We start from the raw sequence: 19,249 nt of genomic DNA on the forward strand, positions 1-19,249 counted from the left end.
TTATTTTGACCAACCAGAACTTATTTTTCAAATACACTAGTGTGCAATCATGTGGCTGTAACTCACACCTTGCTATTAATTTCAGGAAAAAGGTTATATATATTAAAAAAAAAAAAAAAAAATTGGTCACTGCCATTCTTTGATGGAAGTATTTCAGATTGGTTAGTATCTCTAGGATTACCATGAACAGAGCATCCCATTTACTGGTGTACTTTAAAATCTAGCATTCATGCAAATTAAAAGGCACAAATACAATGTTTGATAAAAAATAGTATTTTCTACATGTTCCTATGTTCACTAGGCTTAGGACAAGTCACAGGGGTGTTAACTACCACTTTTGCAGGATCCCCTTGTACACCAGAGGATGGGACCCTAATCTAAATAATGTTTTGTGATCCAGAAAAGGTCAAGCTATTGAGTACTTCACTTTGGCTACCAGAAACTTTAGTAGGTGGCCTTCACTATATAAAACAGAATTAGTGACTCGCTAGTTTGGACCATGTACATTTTGTAAATACACAGGAAGAGACGAACCATTCACAGGACAACGCTCCCCCGTGTGAGGATCAAATCAATTGCCAGACTGATCCAACCTATCTTCTTGATAGGATTCAAATATAATGGAACAAAAAAAGGAAGACTTTAGGATTACAGTATGTTAAAGTATTTCAAGGAATACAGGGTTTCACAAGAAATTTCATACGAGGGGAGGAAGACACCTTCCTTTGTCCCTCTGCCACAAATAAAATCCGGTGCTCTTCCACACTGCTTCACTATGGTCAGGAGTAGAGAACACTGGAATATGTGCATATAAATCTTATGTGCAGCACCTGTGTGGTGAATTCAATGATGGTGAATGATGACCGTGCACCTATGGGTAATCCTTCATGTAAGTGGACCAGCTGTAATGACCAACGTTGAACACAAATCAGAAATTTCTAAGACCACTTCTGGCATGTAGAGCTGCAGCTTGATTTGCCAAAAATTAGATGGTAAGTTCTTCGGGCAAGGAGACCCACAGTACCCCAAAAATTATCTTCTGTGTTTAATGTTATTTTATTAGGGATTGACTTTGCATAAATCAATGTATTTGTGTATTATCAAATTGATTAATGAACAGTTGTTATTGTATGCAAACTGGGATCAGACAATCCAAATGCCACCAACAATTAGATTAAGCAGGATATGGTCACTGGCAGCAGTCTTATCCTTTGATTGTTTTTGGTCTGGGTTTATGTTTTGTGAGCATAATTGATGTATTCAGTAACACTAAAAGGGTTTTTATCCATATCCTAGATGCAGAGCTTTACTGAACCACCACCTCCCAATTATGACTTTTCACCACAAAGGAAACAAAATAAAAACAGTTTGTTCTTTTTATAAAAGTACATCTGATGAAAGTGAGGAAAATATCCAATGTTTAGAGGTAAATATGTTCAATACACACAATGTAAAGATTAAGCCTACATTTAAGAAATTAAAAGAAATACAGACTTTGACGTCTTGTCCAGTATGGACACGGCCTGGAAATGAATAAACCTCAAGTCTTCTACCACCTTTCCAAAACCTTTAGAAAGGTGCATTCTTAATTCTGGGGTGGTTTCTAGATCCCTTCATTGCTGGGAGGGGTGCCTCACCAGCACTGAATAGGGTCGCATGGTTCAACTGTTCAAGTCCTTTTTTCTCCCCCTAATCTTCTTCCTCTTTCACCTTCTTTTTCTTCTTCTTCTTCTTGGGAGTCTGTTGAGAAAAACAAAGAAAAAAAAAGGTCTCAGGAAGAGTTCTTGGTGCAGACTGAAATGATTCAGACTCCGGGGATAGTTTCGATTCCTCAGGATACAAAACAAAAAGATGCTGTATTGCCTTTTCTGCCAGGACAACCGAGCAGATGATTGCAGAAATACAAAAAAAAAAACACTTGCCATCTTCTGCAGCTTTACAGAAATACCCCAAACAAACCACCAGTTGTACACACGTTCTGGCATTAGCAAATGAAACACTGCAATTTACACAAGTATTTATTTATTTTTAAAGATTGATCTGTGTATTTTTCTCCCAATAACCTGGCCTAAAGTATCTATAGACTAGGGATGTGACATTTTTCACCAGTTTGCAAACCAAGTGAAATGTGCTGATTTTTTTGCATAAATCTGCAAATTTGGGACAAGATTCAAAGATTAATGTTTAATCTGCATTGGCCCTTTCTATACTACCATTTTGGACAAATGATATTTTTAGCAAACACTTGTCAAAAATGATTATAATGTCACTCATTTTCAAACCATACAGCCTTTCATGACAAATTTCACTTTAAAGCTACATTTTTTTTGAGTGAAAAATATCAAAAACACACTTTAAGACATTTGCACCGCTAAGAGCAATATAGAGTTAATGGGATATGTTAATCTGGAAGAACAGTTTCCACAGGACTCCATGGCAGCGTTAGTGCAAAGTATCACATTCCCCACCAGAATGAACATTCTGATCAACTACATCTCCATATAAAAGGTATTTATTTTGCTGCCAGACCTGCCCTGCACCAACATTAAGTGCTGCCGAATTCTCACCTCGGCTGCGGTGCTGGTTGAAGGCTCTTCCTCTTCCTCCTCCTCAACCTCCACTTTTATCCTTTTCTCTTTTCTTTTCTTTTTCTTCACGGGTTCCTCGGTTTCTGCCGGCTCTTCTGAAAAGGGGTAGAAAAAGCATCTTAAGTTAAAAATACTCAGTGACACACAAATAAACACACATTAAAACAGATGAAACACATAATTTTCCAATAGACTGCATTGTGTAGGGATTTATGCCCGAATGTGGATATGCTGCTAAATTTCCACCTTTACACTTTTGAGCAGTGTTAAACTTTTTTTGGTTAGGGAATTCTATAATTATATTGTGAAATTCTGAGGAACTCCAACCCTCTCTTATACTGTGCCTGAGATCAGATGCATTGTAAGGAACCCCAACCCTCTCATACTGTGCCTGAGATCAGATGCATTGTAAGGAACCCCAACCCTCTCATACTGTGCCTCAGATCAGATGCATTGTAAGGAACCCCAACCCTCTCATACTGTGCCTCAGATCAGATGCATTGTAAGGAACCCCAACCCTCTCATACTGTGCCTCAGATCAGATGCATTGTAAGGAACCCCAACCCTTTCTAATTGCATCTGACCTCGGACGCGCGTTTGTTAGGCTGAGCCCCCAGTGGTCACGGTGGCGTGCGCGCCACACACCTCAGCCCTCTATGGGGTAGGCCCCAGTGGCTGTGTGTGTGGGTGCACACAGCGCTGTGACGCGTACGCTGGCAGGGAAGACAAGAATTTTGTCTTCCCGGGTCGCGGTCACGCGCAGCCAATAGCAGGGAAGATATGCCCCCTCATGGCCACGCCCCAACGCTCCCCTACAGACCGCATCTATAGACACTGCACACGCCATCATGCAGCAAGGCGCGCGTGCATTAGGGAGGACTGGGGCCGTAGACTAAGGAACCCCAACCCTCTCTAATAGCACGTCCGAGATCAGACAGTGTAAATTGTGCTGTGTTAGGTACAATTTTCAAATGACTTGAAAATTGCAGGGAACCCCTTTAGGGATACCCAGGGAAAGCAAGATTTCCTAGGAAACACTGGTTGAAAAACACTGCTTTAGATTTTCGGGTCAAACAAACAGATATTTGCACACCATCTTAAACCAAGAAGACAGCCCAAATCCTATTTCAACATGCGCTACTAAGGTATAGTGATATCAAGTATACCCAGGGCTAGTTTTGTGCATGGGAACCTTTGACTCAAATTAGGAATAGTGTTGATACAGCGTGGGAAGAAAGGAGTACCTTTTACCGACACTTCCGCACTTAATGCCAAGTTATTTATTGTACTTACACAAATGCATTTCTTTGCCAAAATATAGTATTACTGTTCAGCCTTAAATAGCAAATGGTGCTTTAAACCAGGCAAAGAGGAAACAGAAGATCGCACTGTCCAACGATAATATACCTGCATCGACTGTGTATTGCGTTAATCTTTATAACTGACCTTCTACTTCTTGAAGTTTGGGTTTTTTCGCTTTCTTCACTTTGACCACAGGTTTCTCTTCTTCCTCCTGCTCCACCTCCTCAAACTTGCGCTTCTTGGGGATAGATGGCAGCGTTGAGTCTCCAGATGGATCGTAGGTCCTCACCTCACTGTAAATCAGAGACTGGGGTGAGCAGAGAAGGCCACAAACCCATCAGAGCAAGACACTGGGCTCAGGCTTTAAGGTCCACCCCAGGTTCTAAACAGTACTCCCCCCCACCCGTATTCACCAAACCAAATGAACACCAGTTGGAATAGCTACTAAGAATGGAAGCACAGAGGGTTTCTAATTCTATACATATCGCCAGGCAATAAAACACAAAACTACAGACTACAAACAGTGTCTACGGCTAAGTCCATACAGAGTTTCCTGGTTCCAATTCATTTAGAGAAATATATATAAAAAATATATATTGGAGAATCTCTAATAGATGATACAGAAGAAGTCCGTGGTCAACGTGGCTTAAACCAAAGTAGTGGTATGTGCTTGATGTTAATAAAATCTGCATTTAGTAAACATTAGAGAAAAGCTCTTTGCAAACTGTGTATTAGAAAGGTTTACGCAATTACGCTAGATAATAGTCCAAACATCTTACAAAGAAAGTAGACATGTACACTTGGAAATAAACAAAAAAATGTGGGTACTCTGGGTACCCCATAGTACAATCACACTTTAAGCACAAGACAAACCCTTACCTCTTGTGCTGATACTTGTCTGCTCTGGCCAATGCCTTCCCAGTGCCACTGATTCTTTTCAGCTGGTAAGAGAACGAGAAGGGATTGCATTGTGATTAAGCCTTCAAAGAAAGAGGCACCAACTCCTTAAATCTCCCAGTGTCTGAACCAACAGCTCGATTATATGAATCAAGAATACACAATGAATGGTTCTGTAGAGCAACAGCGTTTCTGTTCTCCTGGGTCTCAGATGAGGTAGTGACTGATATTGCCCTCATAGAGATATCAGGCAATCAAAGGTAAGTCATCATCACAGACCCATACGCTGTAGCCTCCGTGCACACAGCACCTAGATGTACGTACCCCTTTTTCTTCCAGGTGCCGAAGGCGCACCTCCAGTTTTGCTCTGCTCTCTATACCCATCTCTGTGTTGGTGTCCTCCCCAAGGGCATCGTATCGGATGGCCAGAGACGCCTTGGCTGCTAACATGCGGGAGATCTGGAAGGAGGGAACTGGTTAGAAGAGCAATGTGAACTGTGGAACATTTACAGACTATGCAAAACCGTGAGCACTTACCCACACATTCTCTCGCCCATGTAATACGTAAAATAGGGACGTAGTAGTTTAGGTTGGGAAAAAAAGCCCAACATGTTCATCTACCATTGTTCAATGTCAAAGTGGGAGGGGGAGAGAAAGAGACCAAAAACTCCTGCACTGCTAGAAAGGCATGCAATGCATTCCCAAGGTAAATCGGGAAGTCACAACATCACCATCGTCAGTGGCCGATTTGCTGGTCTCTCCGGTCATATTCCCAAAAGCCATATGGAAAAACTCTAGTCCGTGTTCAGACAGAAAAAGGGAGACACCAAGTATGTGCCTGCGTGACTCACCTTGCCTTTGTTTTTGGGGGTACTTTGTCCAACCAGCGAAGCATGGTAAATGAGACCATACTTGGGAGTGTCACTCCTGGCTTTCAAGGCTCTGAAGAGAGCTTTCTCTGCACCCAAAATCTGCACTGTGGAAGCGGGGTGCTTCGCCAAGTTCAACAGAGAACCTAGTAACAGGTATAAGCGTACACAATTAAAGCACAACATTTAGGTCAGATACATATTCATACATTGAACAATCTCCTTAAAAATTGGTTTTTAACAAGGTTGTGTGAACAAATACAGTGGCATTTTGAACAGTAACAGGTGATCTCAGATGAGGTAGTGACTAAAATTGCCCTCATAAGGTATCAGGCAATTAAATGCAATCATCATCATTGACCATATCACTCTTACTTCACACATCTGCGGGCCACGTTGCAGCCCCCTGACAATGAAAGCTGGATCTTCAGACTCTCAAATGGAACCAATGTAGAATATTGAGGTAAAGCTGCCACGTGGCACACAGCATTAGGAAGACTCACCTGCATGAGCGATAAGTCTGGCACCAACTAGCTCTCCCACCAGCACTGTGAGGTTGGGTGCGATGGCCATCATTCTGTTCTTCAGGTAGTCATACAGCTGTGCCCTGTATTCTGTGATCTCTATAACCTGGAGAGAAACAGGAGTAGAAAGTCACTTGGGACAACACTGGGAAGCATCAACAGCACTAAACAAAGCTACTTTAAAGATGTCCACCATGCATACCCCACATACGGTGACTTTCTTAGAGATGCCAGTGTGTGGGGGCACCCACAGTAGTTGATAAGGCACAAAAATTTACAATCTAATTTTTTTTCAGTGCGCAAGCTGGCACCCGACAGAAACGGAGGTCTCCCACTTCAATGACTGCACCAATACAAATAAAATGTTTACTAAAAAAAAAAAAAAAAAAAGCGTAGAAACGCATGATGTAATGACCCAATTTAGGTTTTTAATGTATCTGGTGTTTCTCCATCTCTAGATTTTAATGTAGATGATGAAGACAGAGCCCGTGGGATTTGTTGCTCTCAGTGCACGGGGTGTGTCTGCCTCTCACCTGGTCACACAGGTGCAGGATGTTGGTGATATCTTCTTCAGATACCTCGGTACCCATAGAGATCTCCGCAGCAGCCTTAACATCCGCGTCCACTTCCTCGGGGAGAATCCCAGACAGGTCAAATGTGGAAAAGTTTGTTCTGTCACCTAACGGGCGAGGTGGAATATGAGCAGCGTTTCACAAACTGTCTTCCACCCCAACATTGCACAGCAGAGCAAGGCAAACGCCATACCTTCTGTATCACTGCGTAATCTGGGAAATACTCAAGACCGAAGCCGCCGCAGAACCTTTTCAGAAGTGGAGCTGTCAATCACCAGTCTGCTTGCAAGGCATTGTGGGGCGAGACTTCAGAAAGCAGACTACTGATTGACAGCTTTGCTTCCGAAGAAGCTCTGCCGCAGCCACACTCTTTTAGCTCTACAAGTCGCCTCCAATTTTCCCTGATGTCCCGGGCAACTGAGTTTAAGCCTTGGTAACACTTATCGTTTCTCACCTCTATGGCACTGCACCGTGGGAGCCTTAAAATTACGTGATTTTAAGTAAAAGCATAAGCTGGGATGTGCACATTTTTTTTTTTACACATGCAAATCTCCGTTATAGGTGTCAGTCTGAGTTATGGTCCATTATCCAGGGTTAGAAGGAGCTAGCATTTTGAACACTGCATATGCATTAAATTAAAAAACAATTAACTCCTTACAGTCCGGTACCAGAGGCACAGGTGTATATTGGAGTAAGCAAGGCTGCTGGTTCTCTCTCTTCGCTGCTATATAATACATTTCATACAAGGTAAATGCTCAGGTTTAACACACATTAGGTCTCAGATGAGGTAGTGACTAAAATTGCCTTCATGGAAGTATCAGGCAATTAGATAAAAATCATCATCACTGACCATATTTTGTGTTCTCTTCAAAATTGCAATCGTTCTGCTAACTTGTAAACATGAACACTATGGACGTTTATTCATGAAACTGCAATAGAGCCAATCACGGCACTATCGCACGGAAACTCAAATTACTTCAATTGGAGTTTCCAAGCAATTGCACCCCAATGAGACCCATCTCAGTTTAATGATTAACTCTCCAAGTATCACTATTCTACATTTTACTTAAATACACCAATACAACAGCTTCTAAAATGCTGCTAGCAAAAGGGAACACTGGTTTCATGGTATTAGCCCAGTCTCATGCAGATCCCGATTTGTACTTGAGGAAGGGACTGCATTCCTGCAGCATTCTGCACCGATTTCCCACGTTACGAGTCTCTCCCCAAATTCAGGTTTAAATAATTGAAGATGGGACCCCATTTTGCCCCTCCCTACAAACACCTTGACAGCAGTTTATTCCGCCCTAGCATACATTCAGACCATCCGATACTCACCCACAGCGCGCACGCACTTGCAGTAGGCCAGGTTATCGGTGATGATCTTGCCCAGCTCGGGGAAGTGCCACCCGTACCATTCCCTGCAGCGCATGACGTAATTGTTCAGCTCTTTGTCCAGATCGTCCAGAAGCGCTTGAGACAGGAGAACACAGGTCTTAAAAATCAAATCCGCTCATGCAGTCAACTCAACACATGCAACCCTGGCAATAAAGGTTTATGGTATAGATACCGTCTTTTGTATTAAGGAATTGTGATATGCACTACAAATTCCCAATTGGCAGAAACTCTGCTATAAACCATTTTCGTGTCCTCTTAAATTGCTTTTGAAGTACCTACAATTAATGACTGCATGTTTGGAACAGTATAATTTATTTATAAAATTGTTTTACCAGGAAGTAATACATTGAGAGTTACCTCTCATTTTCAAGTATGTCCTGGGCACAGAGTTATGATGACAAATACATGGTAACATTAAATGAGCAGGGTTATACAGTACAAGTCCCTAACGGAAGCAGAACATTGTGTGTATTTGTTGCTGCAGGTTTCAGAGTTAAGAGTTGTGGCGTAGCTTTGCAAAGCAAAAAAAATAATCTCAATACACAAAAATGTGTGGGATGGTGGATAAGGCTGACAAGTTGAGGGATTTCAATACTGGTGTGTGTTGCTCAGTGGAACTGTGCCATTAGTGACATGGCTAAAAGGCCAAAATAACCGTTTACTTACAGATGGCTTGAACAATCATGGTGTCCACTTTATCGGGGCTGAACTTCAGCTTGTAGCGAGAGAGACTGCAAAGAGACAATACAGGCAAGTTCAAATATACATCCTGCACACTCACACCATCATTACTATAACTGTACAACAGGAACATGCCAAAGTTTAAACAATAAGAGGAATACCCCAATATTGTATCAAGTGAAGTGCAAACTAAAAAGCAAAACACTGGTTCTCAATTAGGAGCAAGTGTTATGCACTGTATCAAAACAGGGCAGGTGCAACACTGCTGTGCTCCAACCAGAAATATTTACTTGTTGAACTTTAATCTACTGAGACAGACAGACAGACAGGACAGACAGACGTCTTTTATACAGGTAAAAAGGCACAGAATCTTAGACTCCCTTCCTAACGTTGCAGCCACTTAAAAATATATCCTTACCAATCTGCATCTATAACTCAATCAGTTGTGTGCATATAGTTGAGCAGGACACTAGCAGCTCTGTATAATATACATAGGGGTGCCAGAAATGCTGGTTAACTTGTGACCGCAAACATGTCTGTTGCCTCAGTGGTAGTGCAGAAATGTTGAACTAAATCATGGGTGTTCAATTCAGAGTATCAATTATTGGCAACAGAAGAGCAACTGGAAAGGGGCTAGGAGTTTAACATAAGAATTGCCCATCAAATCCAGCATTGTTTTCTACAAGAGCAAATACTGGAAGACAATAGCACATAGTATAACCCACTCCCTGCCTCCAGTACTGGGATCCGTGTTTTGGTTCACGGCATAAATTGTATTTGGGTCCATGCTGCCAGTATCCATTTATGGACCAGTCAACATCCATTAGAAGAGAGTTCTACAGGGTGAAAGCACAAGACTCTATATATAGCAACACTTATTGGCACCTATAAAGGAAGGAGCATGCCCACCACCATCGTTTGCTGCATGCCGGTAGGTAATCTCTTGCATTAATAATCAGAGAAGCAGCTAATGTAGGGTTTTGGTCATTAGCAAGTGCCAAGACGACAGGGGCCGTGTGTAGTGTATTTCCATCGTGATGAAAAGTGTAGAGGAGTGAAGATCCAAAGAGGAGCTTTACAAAGTCACACACCTGTGGGCCAAGCCAAGAGACATAGCAGCCATTTCACGGGATGAAAGGCCTGTGATGAGCCCGTCCATCTGATTACGAATGCCTCTCATCAGCTCTGTGACCATGGGGCTGTGGATACAGCTCATGTTCACTTTGTCCTGTAGGGATGATTAAAGAGCAATAGGGTTAGCAGTTATTGCTCTGTATTGAAGCATCACCTTGTATCCCATCAGCACCCTCAATGAGAATACTCAGGAATACCTAATGGATAACACAATTAGTAATAGTCGGCATAGACTAAGGCCTCGTTCAGGGTGCCAGAGACAGGAGGTGGAGGGCGTGCGTCCGCGTGTCAGTCTGCTGGGCGATGTGTGCACATCATACCCAGCAGACCTTTGCTAGCATTGAGGAGGCGGGGCTACAGACCTGAGGTTCTACTTATTTGCAAAGGCTATTGATACGTTGTCACAGAAGAGGTTAGTGTACAAAATAAAGCAAATTGGACTGCAAAAATATTAGCACCTGGATTGAAAATTGGTTGAGGGATAAACAGTTGTTGTAAACGGAACCTTTTCAGGTTCAGCCAAGATGTGAGTGGAGTACCCCAAGGATCAGTACTGGAACCCCTGCTTTTTAACTTTTTTATTAAAGGACCTTGAGGTTGGCATAGAGAGCAAAGTCTCAATTGTTGCTGATGACACCAAATTGTGTAAGGTAGGATGTAATTTCTCACCAAAAAGAATTGGATAGATTTGGCGACTAAAACGAAATGGGGCAAAATTAGGTGAATCCTTGAAGGATTTAGGAATGCTTGTAGACAGCAGGCTTAGTCGACCCAATGTCGTGTAGTATCTGCAAAGGCAAATAAGATCTCATTTTGCATTAAACGGGGAATGGATGAAAGAAAAGTAAACATAATTATGGACCTCTATAAAGCATTAGGAAGACCACACCTTGAATATGGTGTACAGTTTTGGGAACCACTCCATTTATAAAAAAAAAAATTAATTTAAAAAAAAAAGAGAGACATTATGAACTAGAAAAAGTGCAGAGAAGAGCCATCAAATTAATAGAAAATCTGATTTATGAGGCTAAATTAGATTTTTTACATTAGAAAAGAGGCATCTAATCGGGGATATGATAACTATACACAAATATATTCAGGGACAACACAAGGAGCTTTCAAAAGAACTATTCATCCCAAGGGCAGTACAAAATGACACAGGGTCATCCCTTACAGTTGAAGGAAAGGAGATTTCACTAGCAACAAAGAAAAGGGTTCTTTACATTAAGGGCAGTTAAAATGTGACATTCATTACATATGGAGACTGAGGCAGATATAATAACTATGATCAAAAAAAGGTTGGACATTTTAGAAAGAAAAGTTATACAGTCATAAAACCAAATAAGTAAACATGGGAAGGATGTTAATCCAGGGAGAAAATCTGATTGCCACTATTTGGATCACCGTTTTTTGCCGATTATAAAGACAAGTTTCCCCCCCCCCAATAAAGTTAAACTGGAAAGTTAATCCTCTTCATAAAATCGGCCGCCGCACATATTGCTGCTGGCAGTCTTGTCCTGTGTAAGGCCTCGGACATAAGCGCTGACCCGTGCTGAGGCGCGCTTACGCTCGGCACTGAGCCCCTGCAGCCGCAATGAGAGCGGCTTTAGCAGGGGCTCGCTTACGCAAGCGTGCGGAAGCCTTAGCAAAATTTCAAATTTTTGCCGGACTGCAGGGCGGGTCACGTGAGCGGTTCGCCCAATGAGGGTTGACGCTGCTCCGCGCTGGTTGGATGTTTTCAGCCGACAGCGCTCTGAAAAACAGCTTGTCTGTCGGCTGAAAAATCCAGGGCCTCAGCACGCCTGCGGACGCTCGCGTGAGCCCCCTCTAAAGACATCCTCATGGAGTATGCAGGGGCTCAGCACGGAGCGTCCACACGGCTCAGCGCAGCCTCCCCTGCTATGGACTCGGCCTTAGGCAGCAACACAGTAGCCAGACGGCTGCTGTATTAATAGCTTACATCAGGACCTGAAAGGAACGCATGCGCTCCTTTTGGTCCTGTGTAAGCAGTTAACACAGTAGCTGTCTGCGTAAGCACGAACACTCGCACATAGCTACTGTATTAATAGCGTACACAGGATTTAAGCTCATTTCAATCCTGTGAACGGCAGCAATCCAGCATCCGCCATATTAGCTATTTTCCCAGTTAGAGGCTGGAATCTAAGAGGTCGTCCAAAAAAACAAAACAAAAAAAAAACGGCCAATTACACTACTTTCCCAATAACAAGCACCCAACAGATTTTCCAATTTATGTCGAAGGGCAATATGGTCCGATTCAATGTCAGTTTTTGGCCAACTGTTGTGTGATCAGCTGCTTTTGAGCATATTTAATAAGGTAGCAAATACCCAAGTACAATCAAAACAATGTAAGATTGGAAACAGGGATTTTAGGTTACATAGATTGGGGCAGGCTTGAAAGATTTTCACAAAGTCTGCATGGATTTTTTTTCTGAACCAGAAGATTTTTGCAATATGTGTCACCAAACTGGGAAAAATTTAAGTTTCAAAAGTTATGTAAGTGGGACGTCGTATTAAACACTACTTAGAACGAAGTATGTAGTTGATGTCACAAGCTGCGCTTGTACCTTGATCACGCCACTAAGTTTGGCGTCTGCAATCGCAAGCTGTTCATGGGCTTCTTTGGCAGCGATTTTTTTCAGGACTTTCTTCAGGTTTTTGCCAATTTTCCCCTCCACCAACGCAGTGGACGCTGCAGATAAAAGAGACATGGCAATACTTAGTTGCAAGTTTGATAGACTCTCTTCCTCTTTACTGTATCACAATGGTCTGTAACACATGCTGTCATGTTCTCCTGCGCTGTACATTTAGCAATAGTATAGGGTTGGACAAGGGTCAAAATGCATAGTGCTGTCCAAAGCATTGTGGCGCAAACTTCGGGAAGCAGAGTAGTGATTGACAGCTCTGCTTCCAACACGGGTCCTGCAGCAGCAGTCTCAGCTCCACGAGTCATCCCCAATTCTCCACCCGTCACAGGAACGAGTGAGGTTTTCAAGCCCTTGGGTTGGGCAATACCAATTTCCCCAAACAATGACAATATTATGGCAATTATCGTAATAAATATCTGTTCAATGGGAAATAAATACTTTGCCAGTTGCTTCCACAATAAATGTCCAAAATTATTTGGAAGGTATTTAGTTTTAACAAATCTTACAAATGAAGTGCTCTTAAATGAATTAACTTGACATTAATACCACGACACCAATTGAATGCCCAACTCTATCCTGGTCCTTTTAGGGGCAGAAACAGCTGTTAAATGTTCTGTACAGGCAATGAAAGTCTGAACCAGAAGCTTTATGTAATCCGACTACCAGTAGATAACACTCATTGAGCAGAGGGGGGTGTAGGGTCTCCAGTTAGTAATAGTGATACAGAGACCCTACTCGGCCACCTAATATAAAGTGTTAGAAAGGTCATTCACATCAAACTGCTGTCGTCTCAAAGGTAGTGAAGAAACGTTGAATCAAAATCATTGTTTCAGTTCAACAAGAATCTATCAATGGCAACAGAATCAATCATTAAGAGAATTGGTCTCCAACGCCAACGATTACTTTGCACAACTGTTTAACACCCACGGTGTTCAGCCCATCTTTACCCAGCAACACCAAGCAGAGCAAGGGATGAGACTAAACATTGGTAGTGATCATCTTTCAAATGAAAGCCGCGACAAGACACTTACCTGCTAAGGCTTCGGTTGTATCCTGGAACTTTTCAAAGTGTTTTAATTTCACTCTACAAAATAAAGCAAAAAAAAAAAACACTAATCATGACATCCTCAAGACATTACTAACAATTTCAATTATCCTCAGCTGCCAGAGAGCTTCACAAGCGCCCATTAAAATGTACAAAATTATGTTAACAATAAATTTACAAAAATCACTAAACTCAAGATTAATCCATTGGCTGGGACCCTGCACTTCAATTGATGTTTATTTGGCTGTTCAAGATACGTAGTTCTGATTACAAGGCAGTGACTGAATTGCAGCAAATTTAAATGCAAAGTACAAAAGAAACAGCTCGTGCTGGACACTGTTTGCATGCTCAAACTTTTCATGCACAATCTGCATAGTATATTCAACAACATACAGATTGCATAGTTACACTTCAAATACCTTACAGCAGACACAGCAGAGTGAAATTTTCTAGAAGAGTGACAATTTTTATTTTTTTTGGACACCTTTGAATGTAGGTACTCTGGATTAGGTTTCAAGCAGAGGGTCTCCGGAACTTAACCGCATTGATTTCAGTTCTGGGGAACCCCAAAAGGTGCTTAATCATCAACTACAGGTGTTCGGCTGTATAGATGTCCGTGGGTCCATACTTACACTTTATTGGCCTTTTCCACGGTTTCAAATTCCTTCCATATATTGTCCACTTCCTGTAGCTTCTTCTCGTCCAGAACCTGAGGGGAAAGGCAGCCATCTTAGAATCAAGCCAAATGTTACTTGACATTTCACCACCAGAGCAAAATATCATTGCATCTCAATGTGAAGAGGCAGATTTATAAATGAACAATTCTTAAATAGATAATCAATAATATATTTTCTTATATAGTGCCAACAGTGTACACAGCGCAGCACAGAGTCCCTGTCTCAGAGCTTACAATCTAATTTTGGTACAAACACAAACAGAGCCCAGTGCTACATCCATTGGCAAAAATACACAGGGAAACACACACACACACACACACACACACAATAAAAGGGTCATTTAGTTTAACACTTTGGCCAAAGCATTGTAAGCCGGTGAGTCCCTTCTAGGCATGACCACAAAATCACAGGTCCTAACACTAATTGTGTGTTTGTTAATTTAATTTTGGTGTCTGAAGCACAGGTAGGCCGTGATATTACCTCCTTCAGCTCATACGCGAGCACGCACGCTCTCCCAAGCTTGGGGCTTGGCGAGACAAAAGAGTTTGTATTTGGAGCGGAGAGCAGGGCACATCACCCTATTCTGACCAATGCGGAGAGAGGTGGAAAGGGAGCGAAGAGAGGTTTTTTTTTATTGCACAATTGCCATTTTGGAAGGGGGAGGGAGATAATGGAGACACACACACAGCCCGATCCAGCCAATGACATGCCCCCTCTCTTCATAACCACGCCCCCGCTTAATTTTTTTTGCAGGACAGCAGAACGCAAGAGTTGGTGATGTCACGACTCAAGAATGAGCTCGGTCAGTGCCAGCGGGGACTCAGCCTTAGGCCTCGGCCATGTTTGCTGCTTGCTTGCGGAAGCGTGCTGACGCGCGCTCCCGCTCAGCACTGAGCCCCTACAGTCGCAATTAGAGCGGCTTTAGTAGGGGCTCACCTGCGCGCTTGCGGAAGCGCAGGTCTTAGGGGAATTTAAAATTCCCCCGCTTGCCGGCGAGACAGGCCGGTCACGTGAGCGGTTCGCCCAATGAGGGCGAACCAGCTCCGTGACGTCTCTGGCCCGCCCCCGGCCAGTGACGCGCCCGCCCCCTGACGGCCTGCTGAGAGTGCGTGCGGTAAGCAACCGCGAGGCCAGGGAAAGCACCCGCTTTCCCTGAGCCTCAGCGCGCCAGCAGGGAGCATGGACTCGGCCTTAGGCTTGTTCTATAGTTGGCGCATGTGTGCGAACGCTAGTGCACGTGACGCACTTTGTGTGTACGGGTCCGTGCTGTGAGCGACAGACTATGACACGCAGGGTGTGTATATGGATTGTTTGAAAGTTAATAATTTATTATATAATATTTTAAAAATGTAAAAAAAAAAGGACGTGAATATAAATAATTTATTAACATAACATGTGCAACTTTGATAAATATACGTACGTACGTATGTACGTACGTACATACATACATACATACACACACTTTGAGCGGCGCGAAAAGATTATTTTTGGAGTCTTCTCCACGATCGTCCGGCTCCACGCTCACTGCCGTGCGCGCGGCCCTTGTATAGAATGGCTGGCAAACCACAGCCAATTATAAGTGCTGCGCGCGTATGGCGGAGCAAGCCTTGGACTGGCTCTTACAGGATTCTGGTTCATCTTGGTGTTATCAGCGCCCTCAGTAGCGATGGCTCCCACAAGTGTAGGCGTCAGCCCCCATCACTACACACATATCTACACCCAGCCCAGGAACTCACACCTTAGGCTGAGGTATATTTGAAGGATCTTTATTCAGCATCAATCAGCTTAGCAGCATACTCGTCTACATACGCCCCAGGACTTCTGGACGGTGCTTTACTTCCACTGCTCCAGGTGGTCTTGACTAGCCAGCCAAGTGAACAAGCTCACCCCGCAATGGGGCAGACTCACAGTTCCCACCATAACCTCACCCTCCTTCATCCTAGCCAGGGATCAGGGAGGGACACACTCCTGCATCCTCTCCAAGGTGGAGAGGAAGACACTCTCACTCCTCGAGGAGCTCAGAGAAACTCCCCCTAACCTTAGCCTACTCCCCCTTAGGGCTAGGTCAGACAGGGCGCTACGTCTGCTTGCTAGCGTTCGGGCCCCCGCCGTGCGCTCCTGCAGCCCAGCGATCTCTGCTCAAACTCCAGGAGTCAGTTTGCGGTGTTTGGGAGCGTGTAACAAATGCGTCACGGAGCTGGTTCGCCTGTATTTGTTGAACCAGCTCGCCTCACCCGTCTGTAGCCCCAAATTCCAATTTGGGTTGTGCCGGCAAAATGTCGCAGCGACAACGCTGCCCTTTGCCGCCAGTGGAGTTTTCAGTTTGCAAACTCCCACCGCACAACCCAAATTTGCGATGGACGTGCGCACGTCGCATCGCGTTCTGTCTAAGCTCAGCCGTAAAACTTCTGGAAGGGGCGGGCTCATGGACAGTAACCACCTGCAAGGGGCTGTACACAGGCCATAAGACACCACCTACCTTTAGGGGGGGGGGGGTCAAGGGCCCAAAGATTAACCTGCTAATGCCTGGATCTTAACAAGGTTTATATAGCAGATACACTATGTGGGGAGAAACAGGTACAGCTGGACATACCCTGTTACCTAAGCAATGTATAGAGCTGTATTCACATGAACCAGTTAATCAAATCAGTAGTTAAGTAATACAATGTGTAAATATATACACACAATTTTCACAGGTAGTGTTAGGACCTGCATTCTGGTCATGCGTGAAATGGCTTATAATGCTTTGGCTAAAGGGTTTAACTAAATGACCCTTCCAACATTTAAATATTTAACCATTTATTTTGTCACATTGGATGTTGCACTGAGTATTTTTGTCTTATGAAATATATAATTAACCCCTTGCATGGCCAGAGGGGCTAGCACAACACTTTTCAAACATACTGTATACAAAAAGGGTTCATGCACTCCAAATACAAACACGTGCAATGTAAATGCAACGTTTCAGCTCATACAAGAGACTCGTTAATTTTCAAAATGTTGCACTTCAACTGCATCTCCTTTTTGCCTTAACATTTACATTTTGTTGGCGGAACGCACCCTATATAATATTTATTGAATATATACATGCATCACACACGGCTACATAAATACACAAATGTATATAGCCGTCTACATTTGTGCGTGTGTAAAATTATTTAAATATCATAGAAACAAAAATGTAGATGCACAGAGATACACTTACATTTAAATAGAATATATATTTACACACATCTGCAAAAAAAAATATATATATATATATATATATATATATAAAAAATTCCTTAGTATAAGGCCTAGCGGATACTACTGTAGCTGCCCATGTGGACTGGCAATTCCCCGCCACGTGGGTTACCCTTCCCAGGGTTAGGCCGAAGCCGCCGCCGCCTTTCCTGTGACCGGGACCCCTTACCTTAAAGATGGCGTAACCCGCCGCAGTTTCGAACAGCACCAGCATCGCGGGGCCGGGACTCGGGTCTAGGCCGGAGAAAGACGCTGGAACACACGCTGCAGTAACGAACGACACGTGCGCGGCCGGACACCACAGAGCATACGCTGGCTCCTCCACTTCCTGCGTTGCGCCCCGCCTACTCTCTGAAGTCAAAGTAACTTTTCCCCTACGGCAAGTTCACACAGGCGCCCATTATTTGATCGGTGCGCATGCGCGACGGACTGACACGTTTAGCTCATCCATTGCTTGTTGCGCATGCTCCGCAAGCTCACACAGGCTCAGCCTCTGTTCAGTGCACAGGCGCACTAAAGCCATTAAAGGAGCTATACCTTACAAAAAAATGATATCTATGTATATATGTCTCCTCTATGTGGGAATGCGGGGTCTGCTCCCAAAGATACTTACCTCTGTAGGTCATGCCCGGTAGCTCATGCAGGTTTTATAGGTCCCGCGTCACACAGGCCAATAGGAAGCAGCATGGAGTGACGTTGTGGCTTCCTATTGGCCTGCGGAACCTTTAAACAGACATTTTCCGTCCCGAGCCCGAGTTGCTACCAGTAGCCCCTTCAGTTCAGAAGCAAGAGTCTCTAGTATCGGGTGTCGTTGTCGTTGCCGCCGCCGCCTCCTCCGTGCTGCCATCCTTCTTCAAAATTGCAGCGTCAAATGACGATGTAGATGTCACCAACGCAACGTCACACAGCGTCTTCATGACATGGAAATGCAACGCCATGACGTAATTTGATGCTGCGATGTTGCATTGCCATGGCAATGAGACGCCGTGTAACGCCACAGCGTCAATTGACACTGCAGAAAGAAAGCGGAGGTTGCAGGTAAACCTATCGGGCTTAATGGGAAATCTGTCACTGGTGTATAGAGATTTGATAATTACATAAAACAGAGTTACATACAAATTCAAAATAAGGACAAACATGCACAAATAGATACAGAGAGGTAATGAGGGCACTGCACGTGACAGCTTACAATCTAGATGGAACGAGGGATAATGTTGAAACAAAATGTAAGGTGTCTGCTGATTGTATGTAATGGACTGTACATCAGGTTGGAGCATATAGATTTATACTTTTAAATTCCTCTGTGTGTGCCTCTGTCATATTGGAAGTTTAATTTATAATTGTTTCATATACCACTTTTATTATTGTGTGTATGTATATATTTGTATAGCACCAGCCATGTACATGCGCAATAATATTAAAAAAGTATATCAAATATAAACAAAATACCTTCTTACCTAATAGAACCGCGCAAGTGACCCGGCCACCCGTTACAGAAAAAAAAGCTGTGTGTGCTGTGCGCGCGCATAGTAAGTGAAACTTCTTTGACTTTTGTCACAGAAATTGACTTATAACGCGCGTGCTCGGCACACATGTGTCAGTGTGTCAGTCAGTGAGTATGTATGTGTTTGTTTGTGTGTGTGTCAGTCAGTG

At 43.4% G+C, this 19,249-nt stretch overlaps 1 protein-coding gene and 3 non-coding genes across 4 annotated transcripts; all 4 read right to left on the reverse strand.

Moving 5' to 3' along the window:
* Window positions 1–1,362: 1,362 nt before the first annotated feature.
* NOP58 (NOP58 ribonucleoprotein) lies at window positions 1,363–18,025 on the reverse strand. Its single transcript, XM_075608601.1, has 15 exons — window positions 17,766–18,025; window positions 14,309–14,385; window positions 13,663–13,715; window positions 12,551–12,675; window positions 9,923–10,059; window positions 8,817–8,881; window positions 8,091–8,225; window positions 6,714–6,859; window positions 6,160–6,286; window positions 5,639–5,802; window positions 5,112–5,246; window positions 4,770–4,831; window positions 4,035–4,183; window positions 2,568–2,683; window positions 1,363–1,740 (listed from the first exon to the last, which is right to left on the reverse strand). The coding sequence occupies exons 1-15, from the start codon at window positions 17,808–17,810 to the stop codon at window positions 1,690–1,692; spliced, it is 1,587 nt and encodes a 528-aa protein (XP_075464716.1). The 5' UTR covers window positions 17,811–18,025; the 3' UTR covers window positions 1,363–1,689.
* On the reverse strand, window positions 4,990–5,068 carry LOC142500365 (small nucleolar RNA SNORD11). The gene has a single exon (XR_012802924.1). It is a non-coding gene; the product is annotated as a small nucleolar RNA SNORD11 (small nucleolar RNA).
* LOC142500366 (small nucleolar RNA SNORD11B) lies at window positions 5,941–6,021 on the reverse strand. The gene has a single exon (XR_012802925.1). It is a non-coding gene; the product is annotated as a small nucleolar RNA SNORD11B (small nucleolar RNA).
* LOC142500364 (small nucleolar RNA SNORD11) lies at window positions 7,528–7,598 on the reverse strand. Its single transcript, XR_012802923.1, has one exon. It is a non-coding gene; the product is annotated as a small nucleolar RNA SNORD11 (small nucleolar RNA).
* Window positions 18,026–19,249: the final 1,224 nt, after the last annotated feature.

This window comes from Ascaphus truei, chromosome 7, assembly GCF_040206685.1.
Source record: "Ascaphus truei isolate aAscTru1 chromosome 7, aAscTru1.hap1, whole genome shotgun sequence".
Taxonomy (NCBI): Eukaryota; Metazoa; Chordata; class Amphibia; order Anura; family Ascaphidae; genus Ascaphus; species Ascaphus truei.